The sequence below is a fragment of the Siniperca chuatsi genome, linkage group LG11, assembly GCF_020085105.1.
Source record: "Siniperca chuatsi isolate FFG_IHB_CAS linkage group LG11, ASM2008510v1, whole genome shotgun sequence".
NCBI lineage: Eukaryota > Metazoa > Chordata > Actinopteri > Centrarchiformes > Sinipercidae > Siniperca > Siniperca chuatsi.
The window spans coordinates 7,428,408-7,442,858 of record NC_058052.1 but is presented as its reverse complement, the minus strand read 5'-3'; the positions used below and the strand labels follow the sequence as shown (position 1 = coordinate 7,442,858).

Here is a 14,451-nt window from a genome sequence, read left to right as displayed (position 1 = left end):
AGGGATAAATAGGTATTAAGTCCTTCAGGAAGAAAAAATACAGCCAGGCATCACTATTTCCTTTCAATGCCATTAAAAACAGACAAGTAAAACAGATATTTGGTTTCAGCCTATTGATTCTTTTCTTCCACAGCAGTTTGACAGAGATCTGAGGAAGTTTGCTCGAGTGGAGCGACGGATGCTTTTGGACAACCACGCCCTGTACGACAAAACCAAGGTACTTGGTTGCTAATAACGTGCAAAAAAGCAGTTAAGAGTTATTCAGTGAGATTTATACTAGCGGTGTGGCTTAAACAAGAGCCACGATATTGTATGCCAAAACTAGTCAAACCCTTTGCTCCCGAGTGAAATACCTCAACACGCATTGATGAAATGTGGTACAGACATTTATACATATGCCATGACAATTACTGTAACATAAAGATTTATACAATAATATAGCTTAAAACACACACACGTCTTGCAATTAGCCATTTTGACTTTATAGCTGTAAAATGTAGCAATTTAGTGTCAAATACTCATCCACTGTAGGTTTTAAAGGTGGTCAAAGTTGGAAGTTTAACCCCTTGATCTTATCTGTGATCAACTCGTTTTAGTTGCAATGTACTCCAATCTGCAAGTTTTCACAGCAGAGGAAAAAGTATCAAATCATCCATAGAAACTTCTGAAACTACCTCTGCAGCATAAGCCACTTCTCTGCTGTTCATCCATTTGCTCTTTATGTTCCAATCTCTGACATTTCACACAAAAAAACAAAATAAATAAACAGCTCATCATACAAGCTGCAAATGGAAGCTAAGTATTTATCCACGTTCTTTTGATGAGAATACGTGTTTGGAATTTGATAGTGGATTTTGAGAAAAGTATCAAAGTATAAAGTGGAACTTACTATGGCTACCACTGCAAGCACAGAGCATTATGATCTGTGTGACATCGCCATATAGTAAGTTTATTCTAAGAGGATGAGAAACGCAGATTTTCTAGTGAGTTATTGCAGATTGTATTTCTCTCTTAAACTTTAATTCACCACTTCCTTTGGGTGTGAGAAGCTTTCCTGTATTCACTACAATTAAAAGGGCAATATGTAAGATTAGGCCAGAAGTTTAGTTTAAAACATTAAAAAAATTAACTAAAATTATCAACAGAATGTGGAGAAGTAACAGTTAGGACGTCATGTCAAAGACGTCTACGTATTGTGTTGCAGAGATATCTACTGAAATTAATTAATCCACCGCGTTAGACGTGAAAAAAATTCTGACTCTACACGCTGTCGCTGCCTCTCTGCCCAACCTCCCTCTCACTCCTCTCCCGCTTGATGCCTCCCCTGTCCCCACCTGAACGTGTCTTCATCTTCTCTGGAGAGTCCTGGTCGGAGCCGCTTTAAATCAAGAGGAAGAGGAAAGAGCTCAAGGCTATAGTTGTAGGAAGACAAAAAAACACTTTATTTTCACACTCTAAGCCAGTCTATATAAGATAACATTGTAATTATAGCTTGCGTAGCCAACATGCTAACAGTAGTGCTAGCTTGGCTACCCCAGGAGGTCCTTTGACCCGTTGCCTTGCAGATTCTAGCGACCCCTCAAGAGTGTCCCTGACATCCCCATTCTTAATTATGCCTACTGAGCTCTAAATGGTCAACTGTTTCTCTAAATGGGGAAAACAGCCAATACCAGACCTATGTGAATAGCTGAATAATTTTAGAGAAGTACAGTATGTGGCTATTCAGAGATCTTCAACCAGGCTACACGCTGAGGGAGGACACAAGGAAACTGCTTTCTTCTGTAAGTTACTAAACTGAAACTTTTAAACCACAAACTCAGAACAACCGAAGACCATTTCTTAGGAGGCCAAGAGAGAGAGAGAAAATCCACCAGCAGTGAGTGCAAAGGCCATCTGATCAGTGTTTTCCACAGAGTTTATACTATCAGGTGGGATTTGCTACAACATCTCCCCTCTTGAGTGTGTGCTTAGGAATCTGGATAGTGAATTACTGCCAAAGCTTTGGTCCTCAAAGGTTTCTGGAAAGATTAGGGCCGGTGTGGAATACCACAGCATGAGAAAACTTTGACAAATTATCTCAAATTATTCGGTGCAATATCTGTTTCCACTCTGAGCAAGCAGAAAGGTGATACTGGAGCAAGAACAACATTTTTAATTATAGCACAGTGCTTAGTGGGAGGTGGGCAGGGTTTGGTGGGCTGGATGCAATGCAATGCTTCATCTCACACACATCTCACACCGTATACATGACTGCATCAGAGCAGGATGAGTACATCTTAATGTTTCGATATATGAAAGTGCAAGCTTATTAACGTAAAGGTAATTTACATTGGGGAATTCAAGGATCATTTACACATTTCCAAATGAAATAAACAGAATCTTACCTTACACAGTGGTATAAAGGCACACAGAAAAGGAGGGGAAATCAATTTACAGCATAACTCATGCAATTTAATAACCAATTAACTCTTTGCTTGCCTACAATGCAAGCACTAATTAGGTTTTGTATTATGTACTTAATTGGCTTCAGGAGGGTTAAAGAAGTGTGTAGGTATGTTTACATCCAGTAGTTCAAAGTCTCATGCAGTGGTGATAATATTGCTATGTGAAGATGGGCTGTCATAATTTGTAACCTATGACAAAGTCAGACCTTCAGTCGTGGCACATGAGATATATTTAGCCATGCAGAGAAGTCATTTTCCACACGTGAAAATCAGTTTTGACAACAAGTGTGATGAGCTGGGAGGCAGGGGTGACAGATTTTTACATTTTCCATGCAGACAGCCACAAGTCAGGGAGTTTGAATATTGCGTAATATAATCAGGATTTAGCTAACTGAAACCAAACAAATGCAATTTTGTGTGAAATGTGTTGATCAATGAAGCCACTTGCAGTCTTTGTATAAAATCCAAGTCATGTGTAAGTCGTACATCAGCTGGAATTGCACAGCCTCAGCTTTGTCTTATCCACACGGCTCTCTGATTTACTGCTATCAAACAGTGAGATACACTCCTGAAGGCACAAGTGTGTGAGTGTAAACTTAAAAAAGATTGACAGGACTCTTCATCTGAAGGACTCAATTATTCAGCAGGGAAAAGCTTATAGTAGACAAGACGACAACAAAAATTCCAGGGAACCATCAATCTTTGTGACAGGCATCTCCGAAGCTCGTGTTTATCCTATCCTTGCGACTATTCATTGCATCCTGTAAAGCAGCCCCAGCTCATTTCCAATGCATAGAGCTGAGCAGCAAGCCGTTTGAGTTGCGAGCGGAGCGGGACAAGGGTGTAAGGCGCGTCAGCGCGCGGATCGACAGGGGAGACACCCTGTCACCACGATGTCCCATCAGCCACTCCCTGGGGACAGAGGTCAGAGTCGCCGGGATCACTGGGTGGCAACTTCCTGACAGATATTATACACAACCAGCCAACTCAGATGGTGTTTATTCAAATGCAAGGGCAGAGCCAGGCTTGCTGACAGTGCAGCCATCCGTGCACTGGAGTGGACAGGGGGAAATAACACACAAACACACACTCATTCTTACAGAAACCTTGCATGTGTTTGTTGGAGTTTGACGAGGTAAGAAGGTACGTCAAGTGCTTTGAAGAAAAGTAGATTCTATAAAGTGAGAAGGGTGAGGAAATGTGACCACAGCAGGAGATTTACAGCAGACAGCTATCAGCCTGTTGGAGATTAAAAAGTGCAGTGAGGCCAAACTATTTATGCACACACACACACACACACGCTCATTTAAGCAGTGCCATCACTTCCCAGGCTAGTTTCAAGGTCAGCAGAAAGCTTAACGGGGTACACTCAGACAGAATCGCACAACAGTGTGACCCGTTTTTCATTCTCCGCTCGACACCGCAGCCGTAATTAACATAATGAAGATCAATTAACTGTCCCTGTGTCTGACTTGTCACTGCCTGCACACAACGCCAACTCTTCCCTCTGTTCGCTCTCGCTTCGCCATGGGCAGGAGAGGAGGAACGCCTCACCGCCGTTAATTGGTTCAACGTATGGCTGAGGACGGCGCGTCAATGGCGCTTTCATCTTTTTCGTGTCCTTTCTAATTGGCCAGTGGTTTTAGAGCGATTCAGCACTGCTCGTGTGACTAGTGTCAGAGAAACAGGGGAGCGATGAGGACTGATGTCTGATTAAAGGGGAGACATCCCAGCTAAGGACCAAAGGCGGTCATTTAGAGGACTTTAATCTTGTGGGCTTCAGAGAGGCTCTCAACGGATACAAGCTGGTCTCCGTCTTATTATAAAATGCTTAAAAAAAGATTAGAGGGCTAATACTCAAGCTAATGATCTACTCGCAATTAAGAACAGGCTCAGGGGGAATCCTCAAATCACTGTGGGAGGGGGCTGGACAACTGTCACACAGAGACGCAATGACTTAGGGTTCAGGCACACCAAACATGTTTCCAGTTTGAAGCATTTACTGTAATTCAGTTTGCTTGCACAGGTGTCATTTGAACACAGGTGACACCAAAGGAACAGCAGTGAAATGGCTGAAAGTGCAGATTTTGGTCCATAGTGGGAACATAATCCAAACCAATTACAGGGAATGACCCCACAACACAAGGCTTTATGGGTATCGGGAGATGGGTGTTGACAGCTGGAGTTCCTTGTGCTCGTAAAGCTTTGCGTAACAAAATGAACAGACTATAACTTGTGTTGAGAATATGGGCTGAGGAGGACAGTTCCCAGCCCCTTGAAAGAAAACAGCTATAGATGCTAAGTTTGTTTTGCCTCCACCGTTTCCCCCTCACGAACTGAATCTGAATCTTTTCCCTGTATCTGAAGAACCCATAAGATAAGCAGTTTTCACACACAGTGAAAACAACAGAGTCATCGTTTTGTTATTATACAGAGGTGGACAGAGACTGAAAACACCAGAATGCCGGTCTCCAAAGTAGCAACAATGGAGGGTGTATATTTTATGGTTATTTATTTCTGCTTTGATATGTGAATGAACATCCACTTAGTGCTGAAACAATTCAGCATATTAATTGATTAGTCGGTTGACAAAAAAATGTATCTCTAGCAGTTTTGATTGATTTTGATTAATTGTTTAAGTCATCTAGCAAGCACATTCTCTGGTTCCAGCCTCTGAGATGTGAAGTCTTTGGGTTTTGGATTGTTGGTCAGACAAAGCAAGCAATTTGAAGATGTCATCTTGGGCTTTGGGAAATTGTGCTAAGCATTTGACACTATTTTCTGACATTTTATAGACTAAACAATGAATCAGTTAATCTGAAAAAATATGCAGCAGATTAACAGATCATTTATGTTATGCAATAATAACCGGTTATTTTTTGCGATTTGGTGGCTTGGGGTTGTGAAAACAACATTGTCATATCATCACCTTTAAAAGTTGTCAAAAAGTTGCTTATTTACACATCCAGCGTTTGCGGATCAACATTATCATTCATTTGCAATCGTGTTTTTGGCCACCTGATGAATGTAAGTCCATTATTCACTCTCTTTTAGCTCTGTTTCTTGAACTCTACCAACTCCTGAGAGAATTACCTGGCTCTTTAGCTGCTAAATGCTCCACTATGTTCACCAGCTAGTCGCTAACTTTGTCTGTCTGCTGTTTGATGCAGAGCAGGTAGTGTACAGTGGGTTTTTAGAGATTGTGCACCGAAAACAGCTGCCTGCTGCGGCTGAAATTGATGCTGTGTGAACCAAAACCGTAAAGTTGAGGGCCAGACATCTGAACAATGAGCTGGAACTCACTATAAAGCTCTGTAAAGCAGAGGGGAGCTGCAGATGCAGATGATAATTCTCTGTAGGTTCATCACTACGAGCGACCCCTTTCACATTGTCACAGTGTTTTTATATTGCCATTTGATTCAGTGTTATTATCATTTTTCATCGATAATGAAAACAGTCAGTAGTTGCTATTTACACCCCTAGTCATACTGGCAACTAGTGCTTGCTTACTGCATGAATGAATGCTGTATGTAAGTGGACTAATAGCCTTTTTTTCACAGCAGACAGTTTGACTTGTCATAGTAGGAGAAGCACAGGTTTTGCTAATAACATTAACGATGGCTCCGTTCTATTCAAGTGTCTCAGGAAGCCATGAAAATGGAATTCAGCCATCATTATTTTTATTTTTCACAACTGTGCTTTTCCCACTGTGACATGTCGAAATGTCTCATGTGAAAATGACTTCGGCCTTCGTAGTTTCTGGGTAATCAGAAAGCACCGACCCCGATGCGGAGACTTTTTGTGGCCCAGGAACCAAATTCAGATCTTGGTTCCTATGGTTTCCATGGAAACATTCCTGCTGTGGAAAAGGGCTATTCATTTTAAATAAAGAAGCCACCGAGTCAGTTGGTTTTGCTTGTAATTTGGTCACTGTGAACTGAAATGTACTAAACACCAAATTGGTTCCACGAAATCTTTTGCTCCCTGGTGTGATCGATATGACTGCACCTCCATTGTCAGGTTTGGGTTGGGACACCCTGCTAGCAATAACTGACATCTAGGCGTCCTCTGTAAATACTCTGCTGACTTGTATGGCCACAGGCACTTACAACCAGCATCAGTATCTCGCCACCACAGTTGGATTTTAACTGTAGGTCCGAGGGAGTGGTGTCGGCAGGTGTGGAGGAAAGGGCCAAGGGAGGGAGGTGGATCTGTGTGTGTGTGTGTCCTCTGCTGTAAGTCTGAAGGTTTGTGATAATTAATATGTGTAGTGGGCTTGATGAATGAGGACAGGTGGAGGATTTCATCATGCCTAGACAGACTGACTCCCTCCCCGGGCAGGAGGGATCCATGACCTGCCCAACACCTCGAAAAAAAAAAAACCACACCCCTCTATGTGTGGCAGGATCTACCCTTGAAACTCTTCTCTGTGTGTATGTGTGTGTGTGTGTGTGTGTGTGTGTGTGTGTATGAATACTCAGCAGTGCGGCTCAGGTGTTCCCAGGCTGCAAACCAAAGTACACCTGTTAAAAATGTTTTCATGTAAATGCAATTCATTGTCGTTTGTTCTGCCTATTTATGCATACTTTCACATACCGTGTGCATAAAGTGTGTTCTATACTGTGAGTGTGTGTGTGTGTGTATCAGTATGTGTCATTCTCAGAGGGTAATTACTCTATGTCATGTGTAGGAGTGTGATTAATGAGGTTCTGGTCGAGGGCTTTGAGCATAGATGTCCTGGCTTTGGTCCTGAAGCACAGTTACTGATATGAGAGCACCATTCATACTCTCTCTACCTGACACCTCTCCGGCTCTACACCACACTCTAATGTGGTGTTCAAGTAACCAAACGTTATCCAAAATACAGCATTTTGCCCATGTAATATCAGTTATAAACAATAAGAAATTTGTACTGTAGGAATTTTGACATCCTAGAATTATCAAATCTATTGTACACTTAAATAAAAATAAAATTGTTTCTTTTTCTTCCCATTCTTTTATGGCGCTTAAATTTTAACATTAGTAGTATAACATATACATATATCAAAGGAATCAGGACCTGTATTTATCAGCGTATAAGAATTGCCAACTTACAGGTAAAAAAATATTCACTGAGTGTGAGCACCAACTATTTTAGTCTGCAAAAACTTTCTAAAAAGTTAGTTTTATTTGTGTGAAAACCTGAATATCTCCAGTAGAAATTAACATGGAAAATGAATGCCAATATTTACAATATATACATACAGTATATAGATATGGATGGAATAATAAGATATTGGCTGAAATTAAAACAAAAAGTAAACCAAACTGAAGCAGGAAAGGTATTCATTATTAGTTATTTTAGTTTATCACATGTTATTCAACAATAATTTGTGAACCCACAAACTGTAATGTAAGATACCATGGTTTTTTCCATCACAAGTTTCTGGATGTACCAAAAAATTTGAAAATTTGTAGCAGGTAAAGCAACTATGTGCAGAATATCTGGGCTGAAAGCAGCATTTTTGCAACAAAAAATGAATGCCATCACAACATTTTTAAAGATGCTGTAATCACACAAAGAATCTCCACATAGTTGCTAGAAAGAAATAAAGCAAAATTCAGATTTCTTTGGTTGTACTGGACTGTATTTTATGTGTAAGAAAGGGCCAATCTGTAAACAGTAGCATGACTGTCCACAGGAGATTCCTTTAAAAAAATTTAAGATACATAATTAAATGAACATCGTTCTGCAGACTGCTCTCCTTGACAGGCATAAAATGTTTAATTTGATAATAATAAATACATTTCTGTTTACAGAATGTTCCTCTCTCCGTCTGTCCACAGCAGTAACAGCAGAATTGAATATGAAGCTCACTGTCTAATTACGATATCTTGGATGTAGAGTGCTCACAGCTCTTTTGACCCCCCACCCTCCTCCATGCTATGAGCAGCGGATGAGTGGACAATAACAGGGCAATTGCACTGGGCTTTGGGGAGCGGCGGTTTCGAACGCTCCCCCGGCTGGCTGGCTGGCTGGCTGGCTGGCTGGCTGGCTGGCTGGTGCTCACACAGGCAGTGTTTGCAGCGGGGATGGGAGCCGCCTGGAAGGAGGACCCTCTCAGCGAGCAGAGGAAGGGGAGGAGAGGTTTAATTTAGTGGATGGTGGCACAGGGACCCTCAGGGCGTCACATGCTGTAAGACACGCACATACCTGAGCGTACGTTGTGACAGACAAGTGAGCCGAGGAGGGTGCGGTCTCTGTCCTCTAAACATCCTGCTGGCAGGCTGGGAGAGCTGGGACATTTGCCGTTTATAAATGGAGCGCTGTGTGCAGTAGGTGGGGGGGGGAGAGGTTGTTCACATACCATTTGCAAACGCTTCTTCTCGACCTTGGTGGCACGTCTGTTCTTATGAATTTTAATTAACAGAGGTAGTGAATAGACCGCGTTTGAAAGAGGAGAGATACGTTGTGATGTTTAGTTTCTTTTTCAAGGTCAGAAGTTGATCCAGTTCGTTCAGTGCTCAGTGTGTGGCTATTAGCTTTCAACCCAGGTTAATCAATTTGTATTTGGTGCAGTGAAAATATCTTTTTATTGGTGATGCTATGAATAATAATAATAATAATAATAATAATAATAATAATGATAATAAACTTTATTTGTATAGCGCCTTTCAAAAGTTACAAGGTGCTTCTCAAAATACAGTACAATATAGGTACAAAGATAGCAGATCATAGAGAAATAAAACCAAAAATTGTAAAAGAACATCATACACAGAAAATGCAAAAAAAAAAAGAGATTTCAAGAAGTTGTCAAACATAGAGAGATAAAACAAAATATAAAAGAACAACATTAACATTTAAATGTGACAAGACATAAAGACATTTTGTTTTTAAAAGCTTTTTAAACCGAGGCTGACTCAGCTGATCTGGTGTCGAGGGGGAGTTTGTCGCACAGCGTTGGAGCGAAAACAGTAAAAGCATGACCCCCCTTTGTTTTAAGCCCGGACCGTGGAACCTTTTACAACATTTGATTCTCTGATCAGAGGGGTCTCGGAGCAGAGTAAGAAGAGAAGAAGAAGCAGAGTTCTGAAATGTAAAGCGGAGCCAGACCATGTAGGGATTTAGAAGTAATCGATAGAATCTTATATTGAATTCTGTAACTGATGGGGAGCCAGTGTAATTCGTCCAGGACTGGAGTGATGTGTTCTCTGCATTGAGTGTTTGTGAGGAGTCTTGCTGCTGCATTCTGAACCAACTGTAGACGGGCAACTGCTGCATCGTTTAGGCAAGTAAATAATGAATTACAGTAGTGTAGGCAGGAAGAAATGACGCTGCAGATAAGTTATTCTTGGGGAGCACTGGTTTGACTTTGGCAATATGTCTGATAAACAGCAGGATGGTATTTGGTGCTGAATGGTGTAGAAAAATCAAATCCAGGGGAGAGGACCGGGACTCTGAAGCAAATACACTTCACCGCATGCACACACATATTCACACACATGGCCTCTAAACCACACTCTCACACACTAATATGAACACCTACACTATCTTTCTCAGGCCGTAGGAGAACATTGAGGCACCATTCTCCTGAATAAATGAGAATTACAGATTCACACTGAAGGTAGCATCCTAACCTCTGCCTGTGATTAGAAAAGAACAAATATGATCCCATACCAATTAAAAGCATGCAGCAATTTCATGCTACTTTATTATCATTTCTGTTTCCATTTTAACCCTTTAGCTGACAGTTTTAATCCAGTGCTGTTTATAATAAGCAATAAAAAACCTTAAATTATTCCTGTTCATTGCCCACATTTTAAGCAACCCATAGCCAGGAGTGCAAGAGTCAAATAGCTAAAATAAGACATGGACCTATTTCTGCTCTGTGTCCTCATAATATTCATATGAAATATAACTGAGGGGGGCTCAGTGTAGGTAAGGAAGTGCGAGCCAGAGGGAAGGCTTCTTTTTTCCTTTGTCTTACATGGGTACAAACAATATGTAGCATTCCATTAAGCACACTAAGTAGATTACAAGTTGAAGCATTGTCACTGTTTATTATTGTTGTGGAAGTGGAGTATTCCAGGAACATTACACTGGTAATTGCTACACTGGGTGTTCTATTTTCAGGAACAGAAATTGATTTTAAAGTGTTTTTGCGGTTAGTGTTAGTGGTTGATTTTGTTCTCAGTATTGGATTGTGCTCTCTTTTGCTTTTAACCCTCATTTAGCTGCATAAACTGGTCAGGAACTTTGTGCATTATGGAGTATAAAGGTTATACATGAAGAGTAAATGTCTGTCTGTACCTGGATAAAAAAAAAAGTTGTTTAAGGTGTAAATGCACACAGAAAAGAGTGGAATGTGTTCAGGCATGTAAATCACCTTTAGCATGATCATGCATCCAGGCACAGTTTCAAAAGTTGACATGAACAGTTTACCTCATCGTGAAGATTGTCAAATAACTTATTATCGTAGAAACACCCAGTATTGATCTGACAGAATATGTCAGCATGCTAACATATTCACTGGGACAATTTTAGTATTGGACACATTAAAAATTGGACCTGATGATGGCGCTAGATGAAAAATTACCAGTTATTACAATTCATTTTGATGGGGACCAAATTTTATGGCAACCTATCTGGTAGATGTTGAGATATTTGTCACAGAATAAAAGAAAAATTTGGAGAAAACGTCAGGGGATCACCAAAGTCTTTAGGATTCATCCTCTGGGGACCATGAATGGCTGGACAACATTTCATGGTCATCCATCAAATAGTTGTTGAGATACTTCAGTCTGAACCAAAGTGTTGGACAGACAGACCGACACTGGCATCCATAGAGCAACTCCACTAGCACAGCTGAAAACCACTGATGCTAACGGCACTCACAATGGTGCAAATGTCACTTTAACTACAGGGGAAGTAGTTTAATGGGTATGACACTGTTGAAGTCGGCCGTACCAAAAAGCAATTCATAGTGTGTTTCAATAAGTATCCATCACTGCTCAGAGGAGAAACATAATACTGCAAGTTAAATCGCCATCACTGTCTGGAGAAATCATCTTTGCAAATAAAAAAAACAACCCATCATTGCCATGGGAATGTAATGTAGAAATGTCATCATCATGGCTGGAAACATCCTCACCGTGGGTAGAATAGTTATCACTGTGGGTGCAAACATTATCACTGCAGATAGAAATGTCATCACCATGGGTATCAATGTCATCACTACAGGTAGAAACGTCATCTCGCTATGTCCCCTATTCCTGATCGTATATCATAAAATGGGCGGTTATCATCCCTGAAGCAAACAAGAAGCAAACAAAAACACTGGCCAGTGATGTGACAGCACTATCCAGGAAAAATTGGGCAGTTATAAAAATAGACCAATGTGCTGCACGTAGACATCTTGGAGCAGAGCAGAGCTGGATGAGGAGTTGCTTCTTAAGCTGGGATCAGGCTACAGGATTTAAAGAATCTCAACATATCTCATATTTACAGGCCATCCGCTCCAGATTTCTCTCATAAAACCTTGTCTTACATTCCAAGAGAAGCTCCCACCTAGCCGTGATATAAGGACGGGAAATTACAGATTACATTTGTAAATAGGATTTGGAAAATTGGACCATCTTGAATGTTGCAGACATGTGCACTCTCGCAATGTGTGGCGACAAACTTAAAACTAGCATGGAGCTAGGCCAGCAGTAAAATCTCTGCAGAAAGTGAAGTGAGAAACTCATGTGAATGAATGGCTGTGCAGGTGTGGAAACCAGGAGCTTTTGGCTTTGCAGCAAGAGCTGGAAGACTTCTTAGTATTTAGCTTTTCTTCTAATGCTGGTGTTCAAGTTTTGTTTTTGCTTCGCTACTTATGATACTTTTACTATTCTTGAGGCTAGGGGTGTGCTTGAAACCAAGTGTTGTTCAACCATGTCTAAAGGCAAAAGTGTTATCTGTTCCAAATGGAAAAGCCAGCCATCATAGGGGCAAGAAATGTAAAAATGGGGATAATTGCGCACACTTTTGGACAGTTTATCCTTAAAGCCATGGATGGTGTTGCACTCAGCTGTACAAAAGAAAAGTGATAGAAGTAGTTAGTTTCACCAAATTTGCTACATGCAGGCTACAATTTGCATTGTGAGATAATTCTGTTAATTTTAAGCAATGCCCTTTCCGGAGGAGGGTACTTGCGACCCACGCACGGCTCACAAATGTATCTGCAATTTGGAAGCTACTATTAGTGAAACATGATGCTGCCGCCATTTGTGATCTGTATCGCTTTTGTGAAATGGGCCACTGTCTAATCGCTGTGTGGAGGTGCTTGTCAAATTGTCAGTTTTGGGCAATTACAAAAATTGTCAGCCGTAGATGAACATGATAGATGTCGGGTGGCTCGGGTCATATGAAGTAAAATAACATCAGTTGTGGGATATAACAACCAATTTGACCCAGCCACCACAATCCTCTGATGTCAATCATTGCACACCTTGGGATGAACTTGAATGAAGCATCTGTAGGAAGTAGCTTCCATCTATCAACTCTGATGTCTCCATGATGGCTTTAAACAATGGAACACTCCTGGTCCCTTTCTGAGCCACTGTCATGATGTGTAGCAGTATATGTCAGGGCCAAAGGTGGCACTGAACACAGGTTTCTATTTTCTGGTCACTAAGTGCTAATCACAAATCCTTATCTGGACATCCCACACGTGAAAGAATGGATTGGAGAATGGACTGGGTTCTTTAGTTGTTCCCTGTAATGACCGTGGTACAAGATCACTTTCTTCCACTCAGTAGTAAGTATCATGGATTAGTTGGCAAAGGGCTAAAATGCTGGTTAACAAACCCTTCCACGGCAAAGAAAATACATGTTTAGGGTGCACAGTACACGGTATCTTAAATGTCCCTTGTTTGTCTCGTTGTCACCTCCGCACCTTTTCACCTGCCTTGCACAGCACTCATCCAAAATAGGATCTAATCATTACAGGCAGAATACAGGTAACAGCAAATACCACCAGATTGATAATTATCTGGATAGTATATCCAGATCCAGATTGTATTACCAGGTGTAAATGAGGTCTTTGTATACTTGCCAAGAAAGCAGTTCTATTGGAACAATATAAGTGCTGTGTTTAAAGGCACTTCAGCAGTAGCTGGTAAAAGAGAGGGGAGGCAACTCTTTTACTTTTGCTTTCATTCATGCCCCTAAACTCATTGGAAAGCTCCTGGTTTGATCATTTATCGCTGTGCTTTGGCCTGCTTGTAATCTTTGACTGATAGTCATTTGCTTCCAGTCTGCGTGCAGGTGCTATAATCAGGATCTCCTCTACATGACTTGAATGTCTCTGTCTATTCTCTGTCCATGTTAATGCCTTAGCCACGCAACAGGTCTGAGTGTCTTCTTGCATTTATTCTGATTATAAACGCTGTTCTTCTCTGAGGGAGCTGCCACTCAGCATTACAAAGCCACGAGTTTGCTGGTTCACCATAAAAGCCTGCACATATTTCAGTTTTTTTTCTTCTGCCAGTCAAAAAGGGTTCAATGAATATTTCACTTTAGGGATTTGCTTTGATTACGCCGGTTTGGACATTTTCTCTGCTATGTCCCTGGGTTGGTCTTGAAAGGCTCTGACTGGAAGACGGCAGCCGAGTGGAATGATTGCAGACAGGTGAATCAGCATGGATGTATGATGGATTATACAGTGACAGCATTCAGTGTGTAATGTGAAGGTGTTTGCTGCAGTGACGTGTAATTCCACATTTTCTCACCAACCCCTTGGCATGATTTGTGTTTTACTGTTGTTTTGACAAAAAATGTAATCCTAAACTCAATATAGGATGTGGGCAGTTCATCCTTCGCCAGCTTGTTTTATAAAAAACAAGTGTAACTTTTGCATTTGCCAAAGGACAAATACAAATGAAATGTCACATTTTAGTTTAACAAATCTCAAGCAAAAATTGGCCACCAGAAAAACTGGAAAATGAAAATCACTTGTCTGAATGTCTTTCCATGTGATGGCATAGT

General features: G+C 41.0%; 1 protein-coding gene across 2 annotated transcripts in view; it reads left to right on the top strand.

Moving 5' to 3' along the window:
* The window catches only part of dntt (deoxynucleotidyltransferase, terminal), a 75,549-nt gene that overhangs the window by 46,614 nt on the left and 14,484 nt on the right, over positions 1–14,451 (top strand). Inside the window, exon 10 of one of the 2 annotated variants that reach the window (XM_044215201.1) lies at positions 137–217. In XM_044215201.1, coding sequence (XP_044071136.1) covers positions 137–217 — 81 coding nt within the window. Of the gene's footprint in view, positions 1–133; positions 218–14,451 lie in introns of both variants that reach the window. The other variant, XM_044215200.1, reaches the window with a different exon arrangement.